This window comes from Lagopus leucura, unplaced genomic scaffold (assembly GCF_019238085.1).
Source record: "Lagopus leucura isolate 7727_CA_CO unplaced genomic scaffold, USGS_WTPT01 Super-Scaffold_100043, whole genome shotgun sequence".
Classification (NCBI taxonomy): Eukaryota; Metazoa; Chordata; class Aves; order Galliformes; family Phasianidae; genus Lagopus; species Lagopus leucura.
In genome coordinates, this window is record NW_024962290.1 from 1,995,679 (window position 1) to 2,019,795 (window position 24,117).

At 45.6% G+C, this 24,117-nt stretch overlaps 1 protein-coding gene across 2 annotated transcripts in view; it reads left to right on the forward strand.

The window, feature by feature from the left end:
- Positions 1 to 23,853, forward strand: part of KCND3 (potassium voltage-gated channel subfamily D member 3) — an 87,357-nt gene extending 63,504 nt beyond the window's left edge. Inside the window, exons 2-7 of one of the 2 annotated variants that reach the window (XM_042884430.1) lie at positions 783 to 945; positions 11,631 to 11,732; positions 17,256 to 17,348; positions 19,869 to 19,925; positions 20,877 to 21,124; positions 23,331 to 23,853. In XM_042884430.1, coding sequence (XP_042740364.1) covers positions 783 to 945; positions 11,631 to 11,732; positions 17,256 to 17,348; positions 19,869 to 19,925; positions 20,877 to 21,124; positions 23,331 to 23,535 — 868 coding nt within the window. In that variant the 3' untranslated portion in view covers positions 23,536 to 23,853. The remainder of the gene's footprint in view (positions 1 to 782; positions 946 to 11,630; positions 11,733 to 17,255; positions 17,349 to 19,868; positions 19,926 to 20,876; positions 21,125 to 23,330) is intronic. The other variant, XM_042884431.1, reaches the window with a different exon arrangement.
- The last annotated feature ends 264 nt before the right edge of the window (positions 23,854 to 24,117 follow it).

Genomic DNA, 24,117 nt, shown 5'->3' on the forward strand with positions numbered 1-24,117 from the left:
AGTACATAGCACATTGGATTTCTCTACTTAGAGCTGATATCAAAGCTTAAGTATCAAACTCCTGCAGAAAACTTTTGTAATTTGCAAAATAAAAGCCACAAATTGAAAAAAAAAAAAAAGCAAAAAAAAAAGCACTTGACAGGGCAGTGATTTGTTATGTGCAATCTAAAGAACCAAATCAGCACAATCTGTGCACAATGTGCACAAAAATGTGCACAATCTGCACAAAAAGGGCTCTTTCACCTCTGATTCTGCTGGTAGTATTTAACATACAAGTTACAGCAGTCAATGAAAAGATTGCTGGGTCAGACTGCACAGAAGTTTGAACGTTTTTCACTTGGATTTATGCCTGAGGATTCATCTATTCCTGAATTCAGGCTTTGAATGAACCTTCCCTTCTAAGGGAACTGGGGCGTCCAGAAACAGAAGTGTAAATCAGTCCTCATTCGCAGCTTGATACAGGGAATGAAAATATATGAACCTGGCCCCAGGCAGACACACAGAGTTGTTAGGGCTCATTTACACAGGGAGGTGGGTGCTAACAGAGCAGGGCTGCGAGTTGTTGTGCTCAGCAGCTCACATCCATTCTGCAGGCAGCGCCCTCCATTGGTTTAGCTCAAGTTATCATCAGAGCACCTTGCAAGGCCACTGCTGGGTCAACAACGTATGGGATCTGTTGCTTGCCTAAGCTTTGCTGTCTGGATGCTCACAGTACCTAAAAAGGCTTTGGGAGCCATTGCACGGGTCTGAAGGGGGAACCTCCCGTGTGTGTTTCTCCCCAGCTACGGCGACATGGTGCCCAAGACCATTGCTGGGAAGATCTTCGGCTCCATCTGCTCGCTCAGCGGGGTGCTGGTCATCGCTCTGCCCGTTCCTGTCATCGTCTCCAATTTCAGTCGCATCTACCACCAGAACCAGCGTGCTGACAAGCGCCGGGCGCAGAAGGTAAGCAGCTGTGCTGGGCACACAGCATGCACACAACCACGGGTGACACTGCAAAACAGCTCCAAAAACAGCTCCAGATCAGTGCTCGGTTGTGTCCCGGTTCACTTTTTCCTTTATTCCTTGGACCACGTTCCAAGTGATGGCAAGGAAGCGTAAGACCAAGGCTGATGCAGATATGATGGATTGCGGCTTTTATAAGGTCCGCTATATTGACAAGCAGTGTATAATTCCCCCATCTGAATTTCTAATTCCCCTGATATCAGATTAATTTCTGGGCTGAGAAAGTTTTCTCAAGTCAGAAGTGTGACTAATTTTCACATGAATTTCACTGCATGAATACTAAAGAGAGCCAACAAGCCAGCAGCAGGCGGCCAGCCGTCTCTCTGGGGATGGTCAGGACGTACACAGGCAAGAGCAGAATCTGCTTTGGTAACAGCCTTGTTCCAGCATCAACCTGCAGTGATTAAATTTCTTCTTTGGGAATAGAAGTTTAGTAATAGTTAGAACTCTGTCCCCATCTAATTAAAGTCACAAAGACATTTACGTGGCTTTTTCAGGACGGCTGGATACAGCTCACTGCGCTTTCTCAGTCCTTGAATACATCCCCCAGCTCGTTATAAGCAGAGTTGAGGACACACAGCTTTGAAGAAGTAGCACAGACATCTTTCCTAAGTTCCCAGCGCGCTAAATAAATTCTTTTTCTCCTTTAATTGAGGATTAGATTATGTTATTATTATAAACTGAACTTCTTCCAAAACACTGATTCCAAGAATCGTAGCTGTGGCAAGCGAGTCTGAAGGCTGCCCAGGCTATGGATCATTCTGCTGCTGGCATGAACTCAGATGAAGCTGTCCAGTGAGAAATAATTGAGGCAAAAGCATTACAAGAGTGTCCAGTTGGAGGGGGATGCTGAGAGCTGAAGGCTGAGGTGTGAGTAAGGGGACGGGGGTGGCTGTTACAGCGGCCAAGGAGAAAGGTTCCTTGAAAAGAAAGGGGGAAGAGCAGAGAGCAAAACAAAGCCACCACCAGCAGTGATTTAGTCAGCTCGGAGGTAAATTATTCCTTGCCAAACCTGCGCTGCAAGAAAATTAATTACGGGGAGATCTGGCAATCTTAATTTATTGTGCTGTGTCATCAAGGTTTGTTCTCTGGAAGGCAGCAAGGACCAGGTCACTCTGAATGGGAGACAAATTGATCATGTCTGACAAGGTTCACTTCTGTAAAATCGTGTTGGTTTTTTCTTCCCCCAAAGACTTTTTTTTTCCCCTTTTTCACTGCCGTGCTAAGAATAGACCTTCCTGACATTGAAGTGATGCCGTTCTTCACCGAATGTCACAGCCTCTGGTTTTAAAGGAGAATTTGACACTTAACAGACTTGACAATTGAATGACTTTGTGATTCAGGTAGTGCTGGTGCCTCCCTCGCTGCACTCAGCTTGCAGTGTGTCTGGTGCTGGTCTGAGGATGGCTCCTCGTGCCTTTCTACCACAGAGAGAGAAGGCAGAGCAGCCAGGAGCAGCTGCAGAGCATGTGGCTCTTTACCAGCAATAAGAAAACCCAAACAGCCTATTGCTAACAAGTTAGAGACTGTGCAGTTAACAACCCCAGATGACAATGTTACTCCCACCCGAGTGGGACAGTAAAGAAGTGCATGGCTGAAAGATTGCCAAAAATATAGCTGTAAAAAGAATAAACATGGCCAGAGAGCTGGGTGCAGCAACATCCCAGAAGGGCATGGGGCTCTCCTAAGGTTTGCTGAAATGTTCTGGACTCTGAAACTGTCAGAAGTCCAATAAGGGTCATCAGCCTTGAGCAGACTCCACCTGCCTTGGGGTAAGACCAAAATCAAACTAGGCCACCACAAGAGCTCCAGCAGGGGCCTCTTGCACAACAAAGTATGCTCCTCACATTTGTGCGGAGGGAGAGGAAGCAACGTAAAGGCTAAAGCACTGTGGAAAACCCTTTCTGAGGTGTGTTTATTCTTTAAGAGATTCACAAACTGAGCCCAGACACTGGAATGGCCAATGATCACAAAGGGATGAGCCTGGCTATAGCAGGGCATTCCATGGGGCTGAAACTGAAGCCACCTTCTTCTAGGAATACAAAACATGAGAATTACAGTGCTTGGTTTCAGATCTGCAGTCAAAATGCTCTTGAGGACTCTAATTTTCAGTCCATCAGATTCGTTTTGTTTATTACCTGGCACCCTCTGATCCCATGAGAACAGGCACTGTACGGCAGAAGCCTTGAGAAAGCCTTCTTGTTTCATCCATAAGCAATACGTTTCCAGAGAAGAACTGAAGCCCCCAATTTAGGCAAGAAAAGGGCTACCTGGGCAAAAGGGTACTGCAGAGCAGCTCTCACATCCAACTACAGCACGGGACTGAAAGCTGCAACTTTGGCTGTCAAGAAGCTGACGTACAAATGAGGCAAGGCACAGGAGAGGACACACTGCCTGGTGGGTGAATTAAAGCGCTCCATCACACAGCCAATAGCAGCAAAGAAAAGGACGTGGGGCAAGGGAGAAAGCCATATCTTCTCAGATGGGAGTTGACAGGAAATAGATGGAGGAAGGTTACTCCAGAGCACAGAGCTCCTCGTGAGATGGTTGCGCACACGCAGCCACGACTGCAGGCGGATGCAGAGGTAACTATGGAGATGCTGAGAGGGGCTTCAGCCACGAGGAAGGGAGAGTAAGGACGCAGATAGCTGATGGAGGCACGTTGGAAACAGCCTGTTCCAGAGCTGCCGTCGCTCCCAGAGGCACAGGAAGCAGCCACAGCACTGCCAAGAGGGAAAGCGGTGACGAAGAGAATGCTCAGTCCCAGATTTGTGTCATCATCTCACCCATGAGAAAGACAGCCCACACAGCCGTCAGTAATAGGGCCATTATAATAATTGATTTTCTACAGAGCATGGGAGTCGGCTTTGAAACGTTCTGTTTCTCAGCTGACACCCTAAATTTTGGAGGTGGGTTAGCGAGCTTCATTCAGAGCGTGGAACAGAACGGCCAGAAACACTGAGCAGAGCAGAGCTGGGAGCTCAGCGACAGAGCATGACTCAGTCCCAGCAGGGGATGGGGTTGGGAACTTCAGGAGGGAGAGAAACAATAAGGTTAAATCTGGAGCTGGCTGACATTTAAAAAACATGGGTTTGGGTTGTTGTTGTTGGTTTTTTTTCTCCCCAACCACAATGAACCTTCATGGAATATGCTTTCGTTGTGGTTGATAGTTAACAGTTACTGACAGGGAGAAAAGACTTCCTGTTTTGTTTTTGTTTTGATTTTTAAAGAGAGATTTCAGTTCTCCTGGGGTGGGTCAGCGTTTGCTGCATCCCCCATTACAGCTCAGGGGAGGAACAAAGCAACCAGGAGCCCTTCCTCACCACTTGCTTTCCTGGGTGTTATGAAAGAGGAATTTTCCACCAGTTCAGCCAGTTTGAAATCCCTGGGTGCCAAATTACATAAGACGACTAGCAGTAACTACCCCATCCTCTGAAAGCAGCGATTGAAATCGGCAAGCTAGAGCTTATAGGTTTAGCTTGCAAAGCAAGCCCATTTATCTAAATACCAAGCCTGTTGTCAATAGTGGCCCAACGCCCAGCTTAAATCATACCCATGGATATCCAGAAGCTTCTCTGCACTTGTTTCAAGCCTTGAGGCCCTTTCACATCACATCTCAGCCATAAACAGGTAGCAGCCACGATGCTCAGGAACCTGATGCATCCATCCTGGGGCTGCTCCTCGCAGGAGGTACCCACTCCCACCTGTTGGAGCTGGGCTGTGCAGCAGCTCTGGCCAGATGGTTCATTATGTAGCACAGTCGGTAGGATTTGTAATGGCTGAGGTTGCCTGCTTCATCCCAGATGTCTGAATAAATGCAATCCGAAATTGCCTTGTCAAGGAGACCAGCATGCAAAAGCGTTCAGCCAAAAATGTCATCAAGCTTTGGATGTGGGTTCTGGAGATCAGAATCTTCGCCGTTACCTCTGTGAATTACTTATTTTCCTGCTGCACTTAAGCAATGCAGAATCAAGCGTACTGAGGGCTGTTCAGCATCCATGCAGTCCCACCTACGCACATAACAACACCCCTGTGCCAACTGCAATGCATGATTATGCCTAGATTAAGGGACATGGATGTATCCACAGGCAATAAAGTGGGTAGCAATGGAAGTAAAGCTCATTACCATTGCTCATTTGTGCCATGCCAGCAATTAGCAGATGAAGAGCAACATTTTTCCTCAAGACCACAAGGTGCTGAGATGGCAGCAGAGGTCTCTATGCGCCCTGGTCTGTCAGATGGACAGGAAAGCCCTGCAGTCTGCCAGCATGTCGCTCAGGTCCTCTGCAGCACTCCTCTGCAAACTCTCCCAGATGTCTTTCACAGGCCAACTTGAAAAGTCCCAAATCTCAGTATTCCACTCCTCCCACTCCACCCAGCAGCTGCGGTCTGCAAAGTCTGACTCAGAACACATCTTTGTTGCTTGGAGGTCATGAAAATCCAATCAACCAGTAGCAGAAGGTATCTTCAGCATCAGATCAAGCTCTCAACCAGCACAAGGCAGACCCTTTCTGGGCACCAACAAGAGCCTACCACCCTCTGTGTCTCCCCATCACAGCCCATCTCACTGTTTTGACAAACACAGATGCTGCAGCATCACCCTCCCATACCTCCCTCATTGTGACTCAGGTTTCCTTAAGCATAAAACCGGGATTAATCCACTTTTCTTCCTGGCTCAGTGGCTTCTCGCCATTCGTTCACGTGCACATACAGGGTTATAAAACAAAACCATCTCATGGCAATGCTACCCACAACCAGGATTTTACATTCACAGATTGGAGCTGCTGCACAGCAGTTCTCCCAGCCATCCCCAGCAGCAAGCAGAGCACCAGGAGCTGCCGGCAGTTTTCAGAACACTTTATGGGGAAGTCAGGGCCTGCCTGCAAGCATTGTGCAGGAAGAAAGAGGAGCTCGAGTCACCACACAAATTGCTCCTTTGGAAATAGTTCCTCTCGTCTCTCTTTGTCGCAGTAGAGCAGAACTCTTCTATTTACTATGCAGCCCACTGCCTGCCAGTAATTTGAGCCACCTGTTCCTCATGTAAGTGCAGCCATTTAGACCGAACTCAGCATTAACTCTGAACAAATACAATAATAAAGAGTAATTCTACGCATTGTCCGGGAGCTCCAGCATCCACAGCCAGCGCATTTCTGTCCACGTAGGAAACATCCAACATCCGTTGGTCGGTAACTGAGTCAGGACAATTAGGAGCCATTCTGATAGGAACGTGCAACAATGCTGGAATGCACAAACAAGGGCCAGAGCAGTGAGTAACCATGACAACTGCAGAGCTTTCTGCTGACAAACCAGAGAGCGCTCCAGCACCCGATATAGCACGAGAAGCAGGTTTTTCCCTTGATGTTTGCCAAATCAAGGCATGTAGCCAATGTTTTGTGGCTGTCAGTGTAAAGACGTGAGCTGTGACACACATTCTTCCATAAGCCTTCATTTACCAGATGTGACCACGGGATGGGTTTGTGAATAAAGAGCAGAGACAGGAAAAGGAATGGGGCTACGCTGAAAGAACACGTCAATATAATGGCAACTAATTAAACCTGGTGGTAAATACGTGCAGGCTGGAAATCAGAAGACATTTTCAAAATAAATGAATGAGGTTCTAAAATAGATGCCCTGTAGGAGTGAAAGCTTCACTCACACTCATCCAGAGCTTAAGTTCGTCGTGAAAACGTACAAAAGGAAGTTGGCAGCAGGAAGGGACCAGCCTCAGTGCTGCAGGGACTTCCCAACCAAGGTGTGTGTCCCAAGTCAAGTTTCACATTATTTGGCTCTTTCCAAAGTTCCATTTCATCAGCCAGAGTACCTAAGAGCAGTCGTTGAGATCTCAACCAGAAGATGGGATCCATTAAGCTCCATATTCTGTGCATCGTTCTGTAAATAGGTTGAACATCATCTTCAGCACTGGAGAAGATTAAGCAACAACTCCTGACATGATGTTCTGTTGCTTTAATGGTACCCAGGGTAAGTTATGATTAAAAGGAGAACCAAAGAGTTGGGGAGGGGAACATTTCATCTCTGGTTAGTAATGAAGAGGTCCAAAATAAGATCAAGGTCTGATTGTAAGAGGTTCTCCCTAATTGTATAGGAATATAAGGAGTTCTACACAGTCTAGTTTTCAGACATAGCTCTACAACAAACCCCCCAGAGCACGTGGCAGAATGTTTTAATGCAAAGATTTGGAGGAACAAAGTCCAAATGCATAGAATTCCTTTATTAAATAAAAAAAAAAAGTTGAAGTGACAGAAGGATTACCTGCAGAAATTAACACTTTAACTCTGCAGTAACTCCACTGCCTGCCTATTGCAACAGCCAGACAGAACGAGGGTTAGGAGAGTAACCACTGGTACTTATTATATGGGCCATTTGCTTCTTAAGCAGCTGTTATTCACACACACTTCAAATGCATGTAATGACCTGAGTCCTAATCTGGCAGCCCAGCCTGCTTCCAAGCTCTGCTGAAGTTGGCATAGCAGCTTCCCAGAGCCCTAAGTAGGACGGATGAGCATCACTTGGCTGTACTGAAGAAAGCACTCTACAGGCAGTAGATTCATTTAACTTCCTGACAGCTTTAATAACAATATTTAAATATATATAATTATTTTTAATAGAATAACTTTGCTTTCCACGTGGCAAAGGAAAACTACTACAGCAGCCTGAGGGGCTAAACTATTCTCCATCAGATGAAGGTGTAATCCATTCCCTTCCTAAGTACTGAGTTCCTGTTCAGAGATACAAACTGATGTCATTGCTGGATTCCTTTCAAATCTTGAGCTAAAACTAGATCTTTTCTGGGGTACCTTTGGCTCATTTCAGGAAGGTGAGAACATCACTACAAGAAAATACCTCCTGCTATTCCATACGCTGAGCTCCACTGTTAGGTCTGCAGGAACTCCATTTCAACCATTCCGTATCCCAAAACTCACTATGTGCTTTCCATCAAGAAGCGCAAACCCAAGGTAGCCACACACGCAGACAAATGCAAGAAAATGAAGCATTTACTGCGTGGCTGTGATATTAGACCTCAGAAATAAAAAGAACCCTAAAGGATTCTGTTGATTACTTTGGAGAATAGCTTCATTTCAGCCCTCTGAGCCCAGCAGCGGGCACACATTGCACCACTGGACTGAGCTGTCACCAATGGCACTACTACTCAGACTCAGACCACTAATAGCTTAGGAGGAAAACCACAAAGCACTGTCAGCTGCCCAGCACAGTGGCACTTTCTGCCAGGAATGCTGAGTGTGGCTTTAGCAGATAAAGTGAGATAAGGATGATGCTAACAGCAGGGGCAGCCCAGGGAGGGAGCAGGACCTGATACATGCGCTCCATTGCCTTGCTCAGAGGCACTGAAGATCTGGAATGCTGAAGATGTCTGGCAAATGTGAAATTATGTCATAGGTTGTAACTTAATAGCTTATAATACCACATAAATCAAGAGTGAACGTCGTCTCCATAAGTACTAGATGAAAATCATTAATAAATAATAATTAGCTGTTTCCTGGGCCTGCCATCTGGTAAGCATTTCTCCTAGCCTGCAACTCCTGCTTCTTTCCTGCTCCAACGTATCAGAAGATGAAGGCACGCTATTCTTTCTCTCCTTCATTAGTCCCTTTGGGAAGTGCAGTACCCAGGATGCTGCCAGCCCCCTCCCTCACATGCACAGGGCTTCACAGCTGCTTATCCCAAATCTCCTTCCTTACAAAGCAGCAAAGAGACAGAAGTTATGGAGACCTGCCTTCCATCCGGCTCTGAAGAACGCACGTGCACCAGGACAACCAAATTAATCACTCGAACCTGCAAGTGGCTGTCATTAGTATTATTATTTTCATCCTAGAAATTATCTTCCAGATTAGGTCATATGCATTTTGAGATCCTGCTGTTTCCTAGCAACTCCTCTTACCACTTCACATGCAGACACAGTGTGCCGCTTTCTTTTCCATTTTTAGACTCTTGGTGCAAGGGTTATATTCAGTAACAGTGAGCTCAGGCCTGGCCCTGACGACCTTTAGTCTGCCACATCTGCGGGTGAGATGCAGAAAGCAGCCATCCCCACCAAAGACACTTGCAGCAGACCGTCAGAAAATCCTCAGTCCAGCACTTGTGCCCTGCAGAGCAGAAGTGCTGAGGTAACAGAACTGCACCCTCAGGTGTTACAAACTGGCACCATTTAGAGAAGTCCACCAGCCTAATGCTCTAGGTTAAACGTGGGACAGAGCAAAGTGAAGAGTTCCCTATAAAACACTGCTCAGCAAAGCTTGCATGGGGTGCCCTAAGTGCAAGGCTTCAGCTTCTGTCATTTGCTCCTCGCCTGTTTGTCAGGGCACACCTTTACTCGCAGCTGCAGTCAGAATCCTGTGCCTTGCACCAAGGTGAAGGTGAACCTGAACATCACAGAGAGCTTGCACTGCTGGGTCGGCATGCTTCCCAGGTAACACACTTACACAAACAGGTTTGAAGTATGGCTTTTGTACTGATTCTAGTCCAACTGGGGAAACTGTCTGGAGGGCCAAACCAATTTTAGGCACCAATTTTAATTAACTTCTCTAGCTGACTTAATCAAGATATCTACCAAATTTAATCACGATGCAGGCACGGTTAGGTGATGGGACTCTCCTAGACAGCCTTCTGTGTGAGGAAAATAGGATTAATTTCTGCCCTGCCCCACTGACATTTTTTAAAATAACAGCGTCTGTTCTAAACTACAAAAGCTATGGGGTTTAATTATTAAGATAGCTAGTGGCCCTATTTCAAAGAAGAAAAGAGAACAGACCTCAGAAACGAACCGTCTCCAGTCCATGTGGAGCACAGCTATTAATATTTGATCTCCTGCTAGCCTGGAGGCAAAGGGAATAATGTTCATTACAAGAGCCTAAGACTGAATCCACTTTAACAATTGACTGAACTGATGATGATAGCAACCGAAGGCGACGATGAAACCGTTCCCACTGTGTGTGAGGTGCCTAAGCTGTGAACTCGTACTTCCTGCAGCAAAAGGAGCTGATGTTCTGTCAAGCCCAGAAAGGAAAAGGAAAGGAAGCCTTCTGGAAACAAACAGACTTCTCACATCTCTCCATCTGGTACTCGGGCAGCTGAATCAGAAGGCTCTTCTGGAGACAGAGGTTTAAGTCTGGAATGAGCCAACTTAAGGAATGCAAACTGCTCAGCTCGAGGCTCAGGCAATGCCTGCCTGCAGCCCCTGCACGTTTTCACGCAGAGGTCAGCCTCTGTCCAGGTCCCACAGAAAGAGCAAAGACCTCAGAAAAACAGGAGAACCAATGTCCCGTTCTTGTTGCATCTTCAGTACAGAGCAACTTTCAGACATTGCACTCTTGCATATTCGGAGAGTTCACATTAAGATGGGACCAATGAAATCTAGGTGAAATAGAGAAAAGAAATTCAATTTCGGCCATCCCCATTTTGGGGTGTCAAAAAGCATGCCTGTTTTTCAGGCTGGTCGTAACCTGTGCCTCCAAATTAAGGCTGCCAACCCATATCCTGCACACGTTGTCTCCTGAGAAGCTGCCTGCTGAAGCAGGTGCTCCTCAGGTTCAACAGATCTTCCAAATACTCAGCCAGAGTCATTCATGCACGTACAGTAATAGAGCTCATGGAATTATTACACTCTCTGGACCCACGGCAGATATTTGCCTCTTGGCTTTACTCTTTGTAAAGCACATACCCATTAGCACCTCTAATTAGAAGGGAAAAAAATCACGAGTTCCATGTTATTTAAAAGATTATGCAGCATTTTAAAATACAGCACAATGTAATTATTTTTAATAGCCACAGCTATTTCATGTATTTACTTTTAATGGTGTTTGAGTCATAAATTAACAGTAGAAAAGAAAAAGGCAAATCAGCACTTGACAGAGAAGGAGACAGCATTTGAAAAGATTAACTGGGAAGCTGAAAACCTGAGGGATCAAAAGGGAAGAGGGCCTTATCAGCTTTTTTCTTGCTTTGTTCTGGACTGTTTTATCATTTAACTTGTCCCTCTGGAGGTCAGGGATAAATGAAAGTGAGAAGAGTGTTGATGCAGAATGACTTCTGTCAGTTTGCAAAGAGATGCATGTTTTTGTCCCAAGTCCTGTATTAACAGCTAACAAAGTTAATGAACTAACAGTGCTGGTGTAGAGAACAAAAGGAACAAATAAAGTGCCTTTCTGTGCTGCAGGACAAGGAATGCAGATTTTTTGATAGTATTTCCCAGCATTAAGCCAACAATCCATGCTATTCAGGTGGAGCAAGTTACCAAATATCATTCGGCTCAAGACAAGCGTCTTAACAAGTTGCTGTGCATGTTACCCCCCACAGAAATGACTAATAACTTTTGAAAGAACAAACATATCTGCAGGAACCTCTCTCTTAACCTTTCTCTTATCTCTGGAAAGGCCTCTTGCACTGGCAGATCATGCACTTCAGCTATTTGTACTCAGGCAGGCAGATCTGCACCAGCTGTTCTCAGCCACAGCCTCATCCTTTGAGCCCCCGCTTCTCACCCCCAGGACTTTTCAAGTACAGAGAGAGATCCTGAGACGTCCTTTGCCCAGATACAGCCAGCACAGCTGTGCCAATGTGTAACTGAAGCTTGTTTGTGCCTCCTGCAGAAAGCTCGGCTCGCGAGGATCCGCGTGGCCAAGACAGGCAGCTCCAATGCCTACCTGCACAGCAAACGCAACGGCCTGCTGAACGAAGCCCTCGAGCTGACGGTGAGTGCAAGAACCCCATCCCTGCTCGACCAGGCTCCCTTCTTTCCCCATTACCACCCAAATCACAGAATCACAGAACGGCCAGGGTTGGAAGGGAGCTCAAAGATCACAAAGCTCCAACCCCCTGCCGCATGCAGGGCCACCAACCTCCACATTTCATAGCAGCCCAGGCTCCCATCCAACCTGGCCTTGCACACCTCCAGGGATGCACGGGGCATCCACAACCTCTCTGGGCAGCTGTTCCAGCACCTCACCGCTCTCATAGCACAGAACTTCCCCCTGACATCCAACCCCAATCTTCCCTCCTTCAATTTAAAACCATTTCCCCTTGTCCTGCTGTTATCTCCCCTTTCCAAGAGTTGATTGTACAGGACAGGAAAGCATTCCCTAGCTCCTGTTTCAGGCAGTTTGGTGGTAGGTTTATTTTTAATAGAAAGGCATCTGGAGGCTAATATTAGCTATTCAGGAGGAAAAATCTAAGTGCGTCAGATTGCTCAGCAGAATCAGTGAAAAGGAGGGGAGGTTATTACATTAAGCCTGATCAACACCAGAGCCAGTTTTAGTACATTTCATGGATTCCATTTCAAATAAATCAGCCTTTCTTCCATGCGGGGAGCAAAGAGCAAGATGAAGAATGTCTAATTGAGGCCCCCTGAACTCCTTCATGCATCCTTACTCGGGGCTTAATCCTTCAAACACCTCCTGCTTTCCCTGGCATGCATCCTTGCCAGGGTGTTGGCATCTGTAAAACCAAAGCTGAAAACCCCTTTCAGCTCCTGGTGTTACAAACAGCTCGTTAGGGCCCGAGTCCACTCCTATGCAGTCTCAGTGGCACGCAGAAGCAAACTGTGCATCACATGGGATGCTACTCTGTGCACATGTGGGTAATGGAGTTGGGTCCTTTGCAACCACAGAATTGCTTTTAAGCAGACCCTACAAAAGCACTTTACCCCAAGCACACATTTGAAAGGCAGGATGCCTGGATCACTTTGTTCTCTCCTCCAAAACACGTCCTGACTGCACATCCACCATCTCCTGCTCAACACTGACAGATCTGCAGAGCTGCAACCATATGCTGCTCTCAAGGAAAGTTACTACACTAAGAATATATTGAGACCAGAAAGACAGGTCAGCCGTAGGCCACAGCTTTATTCCCCATACAAGAAAGGCTCAGGAGCAGGACAGCTCAGGTGCCTATTTCATTCCCCAGGAACACACCAAAATAAATTGACTACTGAAGCAAATTTACTACCAAAGCAAGTTTAAAACTTGTTTTAGTGCTTTACATTCCTGCTTTTTAAAAGTGCCAGAAGAGAGGAGCGTGGATACTCGGTTTTCACTTGATCTTCCAGACTGTTATCCCAACATGAATCTCCTCCCATCTCTCACTGACTAAAAATCCCTGCCAAGACCACTTGCAGAAGAGCAGCTGACACACCAACGCTTAAATCCAAAGCGCACAAGGTTACAAGAAATATTTGGCTGGATGGCTTCATTTCCTGGCACTTGTCCAAAAATAACTGGAAAAAGGGGTCATTTTTATTTTATTTATTTTTTTTCCCCTACAAAACTATCGTACACACAGGGAGGATGACAAAAACATTTCTGAAGGGGCTCTGGAGGATTTATTTTGCCTGTTAAAATTTTTAGATATCTAGTAGCACCTAGAGCACTTTGCAAGCTTTCCTGGGTGCAGCTTGCTTTCTGAAGGGCACACAGCTCTAAACGCCACCACAACTCCCCCACAGTTCACTAAGATCCATGATTTCCACTTTGAAAAGCACTGATGGTGCAAATCGCTATTATTATTATTATTAATAATAATGTAAGACAATATTGCCACTCTGGGGAACTTCCTGTTGAAATAGCCAAAAGCAAAGGCTAAGAGGAAGGAAGAATTGCCATCTGCCTGTGGCTTACAAGAAATAATTTACTAGAACAAGAAACCTGCCAAAGCCATGTCTGGCATCTGCATTACTGCCAGGAAACAAGCGTGAGGGCCATGCTCACACCCAAAGCATAACCCAAGTCATGTCTCTCCATCCAGAGACAGCAGCATCATTTCCACTACAGAAGATTCTTAGCTGTAAAGGATCTTGATTCTCACTTCAGCTCCACAAAGCAAGTTTTATGTCCTTCCATTTTATGGCAAGAGAGCAAACTACTCTTAAGAGAGAACAAAAAGTGAATGACAACGTAACCCAGCCAGCCACATTTTTAAGCTGTAAAAACATGAAGGAACGTGACTTCTGTAGTTGCTGCATGAGAAGCCAAAACGTTACCAATATTCTCTGCATAACCCTCAGCCAAATTAGCATCCAACTGCTTTGCTGATCAGGTACACATCCCATTTTGATCCCTTGCCCAGGACTTGTGCTAGCTGTGATGGCCTTTTGTGGCCAGACTGCCATAAGGCTGCTTTGTTACCCAGCAGTGATTCCAACTGCAGTTATTCTATGGTCACAACTAGATGGTAGCCCTTCCTTCATTAGCAATCACAGAATACCACAATCTAGGTATAATTTCTTTACACAATCACCCTGCAGTCTGACACCTCGAGGGTTTGACCTACAGAAAAAACAAACACCCACCTTGCCCTAAAACGTATCCTGGCTGTGACTCTGCAGTCTAAGTAATAAACTGGGGAAAGAAAGGCTGTTCAGGACTCCAGAACACGTACCACAATTTCCTTTCATTAGCACAGAATGAACACACTGACACCATCTTTCAAGGGAACAGCATGTCTTCAGCCTGTGGCCTTCCATCAGAGCAACGAACACAAGAAGGCAGGAATTGATCCAAGGACAGCAGCAGGAGGAAGTTCTGCTGCTAACAAGAACACAGACTCTTGCTTCAGAAACATGGATTTGTAGCATTTTGCATTTGCCATCTAGACACAGAGTACTCAGAGCTTTTTCTTCTCATTTAGAGAGCTTTTTAGTGGGCTTTATGTCAGAAGCGCTCGAAGGACGGTGAGCTTCCCATGGCAGCAGCCTACATATCCTCTTAGTGTTAATCTCCTTGTACAGCTAGCTGAAATTCCCTTTTAGCTAAAGAGCTAGGCTGTGTATATCCTAGGAACAGTAAGTTGTGGGGTCTTGTTCCTTTCCACAAGCAGAATCTCCTAAGCCATAGATAAGCATTATGGTCACTCCCACAGCACGGACAGCCTAAGCACCAAACCAGCCCATCTCAGTACACCAGAGTTCAATTCTGTGTGCTGAAGCACTAAGCAGACGGTAAAATAGAAGTATCTTCCATATCAGAACCAATGCTACAGTGTGTTTCAGTCTCCCTCGAGGCAACCAACAGCTCATGAATGCCTCCCAAGAACAAACTGAATAGGAGCTGGCATCAAACTCTTGTAAATTTAGCACCCCAGTTCAAACAGCAAGCCACCCCCCTTCCCATTACAGAAGACTTTTCTAGTGAAGACACAGATTTTGTCCACCTGCAGAAGTGTGGGTACAAGTAAATGCAATCTCTATAGGTTCCACCTATACTACCTCACAGTAGTATCAAAATGTCAACTGTTTCTGCAGCACTTGGCATCGCTGTTCAAGGGGCAATATTTCTTGCAGACAACAGGTTGCCCTTAATGGTTTCTGAAAGCACTGCTTTGGCTGAAGAAAGGAGAAAAAAAGATAAGGAAGAATCATACTCAGTGATACTACACTTTATCCTTAGTCGCTGCCATCCCTTGATCCATTTCTGTCTGTGTTCTTGCAATGGAAGACAAAGGAAGAGACTGAACTTTGCCACCAAAAATCTGACATTTGGCTTCCTTCTTCTGTCAGGGATCGGAAAGCTTTATATGAGGATTTGCTTGAGACAAAGATGCTTTTGCAATATGTGCTTTTCCACTCTCATTTTCCTGTGTTTTAGTGCAGCCTCATATTTGCTTTAGGGCTTACAAGGACCTCTTTGGGAGATATTCCAACACAGACTTAGCAGAGTCAGTAATCTCAGCAGGGTAGGAACAGGAGCTGCTTGATTTGTTAGTTCACCAGAGAATTGTTAATAAGAAGAAATTCAACTGATTTTTTTTTTCTTAGGCTACTCCTAAAAATGCTTATGGGAATGCTCAACCTTCCAAAACAACAGCAACAAAAAAAATCCATAACCTGCTAAAGAAGAATTCCTATAGGAATCTATTAATTCCGTGCACAGCAAGTCACTTTATAAATGTACCAATTCAGCTCTGTTTTGGCATCTGTCAGAGACAGGATTTTTCCTTCACTTAAGGATCACAGAACCATCCAGGAAACAGCATCCAGAACATGTGTTTGTGGTGAATCAGTGGGACACACGGGTGTAGTTAAAAGCAATGCCTTCAGCACAGCTGAATTTGACCCCCCTGAGAGCAACAGACAAAGCTTGGCACTCCTGCTAAGATGCTCTGCTGCATCTCCCATCCCACCTGCTTTCCCTCCCAGCAGTAGAATGCTGCTGTTTTTGTCTAAGCAGAGACTTGCACCCGTTTTTGACTTTCAGATTCAGGCGCTGCAGGAGACACCAGGCAACTCTTATTTAGGGAGCACAGGGAAACATTTCACAGCATCTAATTGCCATTTTCATGCATTTAATTGTCTTTGAAAATGCTACTCATCAAAGACTTGCTCAGATTGATGTGTCATGAAGCCACAATGAATTTTAACACTGGGGAGTTTAAATGGTGGCGGTAAGAGAGTATCTTTAAGAACCCAGATCTTAAATCTGCCACTGCAGAACAGAGGCAGTGAGAAAAATAATCCTGGCTCTTCGGCATCACAGACGCTCTCTAAACAACCCATCTCTTGCTTCCATTTCTGAGGTGCATCTGATCACAGTGGAAGTGACAGATGCTGCACTTTGAACACAAGCATCTGACTGTGGATCAGAAGCACAGAGCGCTGCTTCTCCCCCCACACCCAGCTCAGTTTGCCCATCTACTGCTGCTCTGACGAATGACCCTCAACATTACCTGCATACTGGACTCCAGCTCTCAACCTCTCATCCACACCTATTTCAGATCTTTCTAGCAGATCAAGGAGATTAACAGAGACGGGTCCGAGATCCACAGCTTATCCTAAGCACTGCTAACACCACAGCTGAGCTGTCCCTACCCCAAATTCCTGCAAGCACACAGCCCTGATGCCAAAGCTGAGCCATCAGGACCTGCTACCAGCTTCCCCCAACACACCAAGGCGTTGCTTCTTTTTCTCTTTAGCTCTTGTTTCCAGAGCCTCCACATCACCTACCTGCAGCACTTCCTAGGCTTCCTCTGCAGCTACAGAATGACTAGAAACACACTGGTTTGGAATCAGAGCTCGTTTGCTCACCTGAGCTTACAAGCCAGATCACTAAGGGGGGAAAAAGAAGGAAAAAAAGAGGTAATCTCATGGGATTCATGAGAAAAACCCGAGAGAAGACAACACGGAAATTGTTATCTTTATCCCTGTGAAAGCTGATGCTGGTGGTTCTTTTTGTGATTTTACACCTGGTTTGGGTTTTTTGTTCCCCCCTCTTTTTCTGGCTCTTTAGGGATCCACTGAAGATGAACAGCATACGACTAAAGGCACCTCCTTAATTGAAAGCCAACATCACCACCTGCTGCACTGCCTGGAAAAAACAACTGTAAGTAGCAACACAACCCTTTCTACATCGTACAGCCCTTGTGCCCGGCCCAGGCTCCACACAGAAAAGATGTGCACACAATATGTTCTGAACTGGCCCTCCATAAGACATAAAATATGGACCTACAAACCGTGCCAGAGCAGATTGATGCTCAGGTTCCTAAGAACACTCTGCCATGGATTAAATGCATTTAGATTTCATTATCTTTAAGTTAATAAATCACTGTACACAAGGAGAAGGACATGATGTCTGCTGCTCCCCAGGCACCAACACCAGTACAAAGTTAAGAGCAGGTCGCTCAGTTCACCTGAATGCAAATCACCTTGCAGCAATTAGGAAGATACTGCAAACGAGGTGCATACTAAGTTTCATTTTTTCAGCTTTCGAAAAAGAAAAATACTGTGTTTGTCTCGTGCTGTCAGTCACACATCATATATATTTGTTGCTTGTGCTAATTAGTAACTCTGGACAGTTCTGCTGTCTTAATTGGAGGAAGCTGCTGTCACTGAAAGCAAGCTACATGTGGTCTTCAGTGCCAACAGAAGACAGAGTTGGAAAAAATAACCTTTAGCCCTTTATATGGAGCAGAGCAGAAGGGTTTAAAGGTTGCAAGTGTTTTTTCTCACTACAAGCTCTGGTTACAAGAGAAGCTAATTTATCTCAAAGCCAGTCGAGCAGCTTCTCTGACAATGATTTTCTGTTTGTGCCATGCAATGTGCTGCCAGAGAGAGAACTTTGTTTCTCACGAGGTTATTCTGTATGCAGAAGTCTCTTGGAACATTTCAGATGTTTATCTGGTACATGTGTTTTACTTCCAGGTTTATATAAAGGGTTATGCAGTAAAGGCACACATAATATACACCGTGATTCATTCTAGAAAGAATGAAAAGAGGTCAACATTTGAAATATTCATGACTTTTTCTATCTGCATCCATCATCAAACGTACTTTTGATTTCTGACTTGCAAGAGCTTTCTCTTAGAGAAATCACCTCCACTTCCATAGTTTGGCTTATGCTGGAATATCACTTAGGCTTCAGCGATACACTGGAAGATGTCTGGTTAATTGCAGTGACCTGCTGGGTTATCACACCGAGCTCCGAAGGTCACCATTCTAAGGACTGAGAACTGATTCTTCCTGTATCAGTGACTGTTGGATTCATTTGATAAGACTCATCTTGCCTCTGTTTCTAGCAATTCTGGATGTTCTATATAACAAGCAGATATTTCACAATCTGACTCTTCAGTTTAGAGCTTCATGCTTAAAGGCTGTGCTGCTGTGACCCGTATTTCACATGAACACCTCCATTAGAGAGCTTTAACAAACTGCCTGAGGCAAACAGGAGCTGGCAGCCATCCCTGCGCCAGGGTCTGCCCTCGTGAGGCACTGACCTTGCAAAGCCTTGCAGACATTCTGACCTCTGCGTGGGGTGGAGGACATCTCACGGAGCTGCATGAGTCACTCTGCTGCTAACAAGCCAGCTAGGCTGCTGCAAGTAACGCAGCCAAAGCATATCCTCATTTGTGGATGTGTCAGTCTGCCATAGTAACAAAGCCTCCAGCACAAAGCCCTGCTCAGACAGAGAGTCTCAGTGGTCCAAAATGTTTCAGACATTGCTCTTTTTAATTATTATTTTCTGCAAAGAGTGGCGATAAGAAATCCCACGGCAGGTTTGGATTCTAAAGTTCCCAATCCAAACGCTTCAAATCAGCTTCTGAAATTCTAGAATTCACACAGCCTGATGAGAAACCACGCCACGCTTCTCCCCCTGAAACATTAAACTGTAGGAAAGGAATTTTTAAACACTGAAGAGTCATTTTGTGACGAAGTCGCAGGAATGGAATGAGGAATGGTTGCAAACTTGTTTCAATGGGCAATTCACCTCTCCCCAGAGTGGGCAGAAAGAGCCCACAGGTACATTATTTACTGTCATAGCATCTCCAGTCTCGTGAGCATACAGTCTTAGAACTGCATGGCTCAAATCTGGTGTATATGATGACAAAGTGACTCTAAATCACTTGCAGCTGCCTTCATAAAGGCTACTTTGTCATATTAGTACAACAGATGGAGTTTGCTCAAGGAATTTTTCCTTTCCTTCTGATCCCTGGATGGAATATGGATATTCCCAGGCCATATTTTCTCCAAATGCTGAATGCACTGAATGCAATCTTTCAACCCAAACCTTTCATCTGCGTTTCCACAGAGCACAACCAAAACCCAAATCCATTGGAGATCCCAATGGCAATGCAATTCTAATTGGTTACCTGAGAATCAGAAGCTGAAACTTTGCTCTCCTTTAAACCTCAAAATAAGAAATTTGTTATCAGAAACGCGAGAAGGAAGGAACAAAGGGGTCTGATTCAAGCAAGGTCTGGCAAAGAGAAGGTCTAGTTGCCCATTCAAACTTGAACAAGCCGGCTGGAACGCTGAGACAACATTTGCAGTGCTGACACTAAATTTCTGAATGCCGGAATGGACAATCAAATGTGTTTTTATCTTTTGTTGGCATGTTGTCCCGTAGGGATTGTCCTATCTTGTGGATGATCCCCTGTTATCTGTACGAACTTCCACCATCAAGGTATTTCCTTTTTAATTCAATTTGTTTTCTCTATGATCTGTGTGATGCGTCTCGAGAGCGTTGGCTTCCTTTCTCGTTCCTGGTCTTGTCTTTGGGAGTTTGTGCACGTGGCTCTTCCTGCTTCCCAGTGCTCGTTTCCTTTGAGAGTTGTTAGTTGCTCCAGTGAAAACGGGTGGCTGCTTTCACCATGGTTGCTGTTGTTTCCCATCTTTCCTGATGCTGACAGGGGCTGGATAAAGTATGTACACTAGAACAACCTGAGTGTTCATGTATGTGCGTGAGAGTTCTTTCTTGCAGGCTGTATTGTCCCCTAGCACAAAAACTCCTTACAGATGCAGCTTTATGAATTCCCTTCCTTCCTCTACACGCTTCCTGCTCTCAGCTGCCGTGCTCATTTCCACTCAGTTAATAGCAGCTCCTAACGAACTGCAGGTATGCTTTGCATCAATACAAGCCGCATCCTGTAAATAAGATGTAGGTAAGATGGCCCTCCCAACCCAATGTGATCCAGTCCCCATGCACAAGAAAAAAAAAGAGATCCTGAACCTCCTCTCCTCTGGGGTTTAATAATCACACAACACTGCATACCACCGCTTCCAGAATCCAGACACAAAAATAACAGGAAAATCAGACAACATGTTAACCAGCTCAGGCTGCATAAGTGAGGCAGCACTGACAGACTATCATGCTTCTGTCGCTGGAGCAGTTTCTCTTAATCCCCTACTGATGCAGGACAGCAAAATCTTCTCTCGGCTGCAGTGAGCAGAGTTATTCACTTTCAGATCTGCCTAGTGCAAATAGTTTCAGGCACAGGCAGAGAGCATCTCACAAAGACAAGGGTCTGACACATCCCACCGACCTAGCAAAAGGTGCTGCTGAAAACAACCTGCTGCTGGGTCACAGCTGTGAACTGCTACCAGAGAGTAACAGCACTGTTCTTTTCCCTGCCAGAACCACGAGTTCATAGATGAACAACTGTTCGAGCAGAACTGCATGGAGAGCTCAATGCAGAACTACCCATCTTCTCGGAGCCCCTCCTTGTCAAGTCACCATGGCCTGACCACCTCTTGCTGTTCTCGCCGTAACAAGAAGACCACGCACCTCCCCAACTCCAGTGTGCCAGCCACCCGCCTCCGCAGCATGCAGGAGCTCAGCACCATCCACATCCAGTGCAGTGAGCAGCCCTCGCTTACAACCAGGTATGGTCTGTAGGCTCTCAGTGCTACTGTCTGCAACCTCCTTGGGTACGTTACCCAAAAGTATGTTTGAGCAAGTTGTACAGAGCTATTTCCCAGCCAAGGAGAAGGGTGTAAGCTAGAAACGTCTTTGCTTTCCTGCCCCTAATGATAGTCCAAGGAAAGTGGCTCATAACTTTTCTCTGTAACTGCTCTAGGAGGAACCAGGTGAAAGTTAGACTCTATAGAGCTCTTCTCTGACCAGACTAAACATAGAAGGATAAATTTCAGTCTACCAAACTCTAATTGCACAGGCAGGAGTCAGCAGTTGCCAGCTCTAAGCTAGACACCAGTGGTAGAGGACCACCCTGCAGCCCAGCTCCCAGCCAGCCCACTGCTGGAGCAGGCAAGGACAACCAGCTGAACACACTGACTCAGCTCACCAGGGACGCTCAATTCACTCATTTTCATTATCCAGGTCTGAATCACAACCGAGAAACAAATAAGGAGAAACTCTGCAGTAATGTCTTCATAGCTTTCACCTAAAGAGGCATTAAGTAAACAGGTGCAGAAACTTCTGATTGACAGCGAACTTTGAAATAGCATCATTTTACACAGAGCCTGCTGAAAAACCATTCCCTCACTATATATTTCTCACAATTAAGAAATGACTTGCTGTAACGCAATGGAAAGCCCAGCAAAGCACCAAAGTCCCTTGCTCAAATACAACAGCCATTAGCACAGAAACAAAGGAAAGAAACTGCTTACCTTCAGAAGGCCTCAGGTACACACAGATCTCCAGCAAGAACCCCTTGCCTCCACTGCCAACCCTTACATGAGGTCTGGGAAGGGGGTGGATCCCAGCTCCATCCCTTCTGGTCACCCAGGTGCATTGCATTGTGTGCACCTGAGCCCCCGTGGGTTGGCCCTGCCTTCCCACCAGGTGCTCCATCACTGCTTCAGGCCATGATTAGCATCTCCACTTACTAAATTCCCTCAGCCCATGAGGGTTCTTGAGCACTGGGCTGTTTCCGAACCTACCATTTTTCTCCTCCCCACTCTTATCACAGGGATCTGGAAGTTGAAACAAAGATGCCTTAAGGGCAAAAAGCAGACACTTCACGCCAGGTAGAAGTAAGAAATGTATTTCAGAGAATGAATTATGAATGAATAAGCACAGAACAAGTCTTCGGCTGCTGCAGTTTAAAAATGACAGCAATTTAAACCAGCACCTGAAACAGTAATTCAGGGGAATGAGAACTTATCCCATGTGGGTGCTATGTGATGCCAGTGATTATATTTTAAATGTCAACACTGCTGCTTCACTTGCTTACCAAACTGTGAAAGAATAGGCAGGAAAAGTAACAAAAAAAGCCTCTGAGTTGTTTTTCACGTGGGATGCAACTCACTGGGTGAGCTTTAGTGGAATGCAATGCACTGGGTGTGTGCTTACCACTGACAGAACCTCCCAGTCCTTAATGCTGTGCCACTCTCTGCTTACGACTGAGGCAGCCAGGGAGCAGAATGGGTTCTGTGGTGTTCTTGGGATGCTTGAGAGATCAAAAAACATCCTCTTGGTGACTCACTGGGTGAGATAACAACAGCAATAGCTTTCCAACTGGGAGCTTTGTATTTTAAAAGGACAGGCCTTGTGTTTCAAATGAACATGTTGGGCTGGTAATAGCAGACTCCAGTAGCTGTGCAGATGCACAGAAATCAACCTATCATTTTCACCCCGTAATTAATTATAGGATGCAATTGATGCAGATTTAATAAGAATGCTCCCAGCTGCCAGATCCTTGAAACTACCACAGAGATGAAAAAAAAATAGGAAAGATCAAGGGACAGCAATTTTAAAAGAGGCATTCAGAATGCAAGGAAGGCAACATCTTTCTCAGAAAGTACTACCTGTGCTCCAAAAAGATGGAGTGCACTGTGTGGTGTGTTTAGATATCCTCTTAATTATACAAGGAATGAAATGGAAACGTGAAACAATCTGCTCTGTGAAAAGCTGTATCTAACCATGAGGAGTATTAAATAAGCTTAGTGTAAAGTAGGTAGAAATGAACAGCACCTGGCAGGGACCTGGGGGAGCATTTAAGTGGATTCTTGTGAGTATTCCGGTGCCCTTCTCTCAGAGGAATAAGACATTGCTTGAGAATAAACACCATTCCTCTCCTCTCTACTGCCTGCTTTTTAAAAGGGCCAAACCACTACATCTGTTTTCCAGTCGTTCCAGTCTCAACATGAAATCAGATGATGGGCTGCGACCGAACTGCAAAGCCTCCCAGATAACCACAGCCATCATCAGCATCCCCACGCCGCCAGCGCTCACACCAGAAGGTGAGAGCAGACCTCCACCCAGCAGCCCTGGCCACTCCACGAACATTTCTACCACCACCACAAGCAACATAGTCAAGGTCTCTGCCTTGTAAGATGTCTCATGCACGGAAGGCGGCTGAAAGACCGGTGCCCCTCTCTCCCTCCACACCTCCATGTTCCTTTCTTGCTGCAAATTGTGCCTGGATGGATGAACCTGCTGGCTGGTCATTGGGTTAACGACGGAGACCCAACGAGGCAGCTTTCTTCAGACTCAAGGACGTGCTGTGGGACTGAGGATGGATAAGGAGAGGGAGGAAGAGCCTTGTTAACAGTAAAACCCACATGGAGAGTGCGCTGTGCTGTGGGACAGGGCAGAAAGCACCTGGGGAGGCTGAAGGGAAAGAACCGTCGTGGCAACAAGAGAGTAATAAAGAAAATAGAAATATAACACTGTGTATCGCAGCACCTTTTTAAAGGTTTTTAATGGATAATATTTATTCATGAGGAAATGACTGAAAAAGGTGAAAAAAACAATGGATTTTGTGATTTTTTTTTTTTCTTCATGGAGCAGAACCTTTAAGCCAACCAAAACTTCACTTTTTTTTTCTTTTATAGGAAAAGATTTAGACAAAGAAGCCACCTGTCACTGAAACCTATTCCCATCCCTGTGCGTGTGTGTGTGTGTGAGTGTGCAG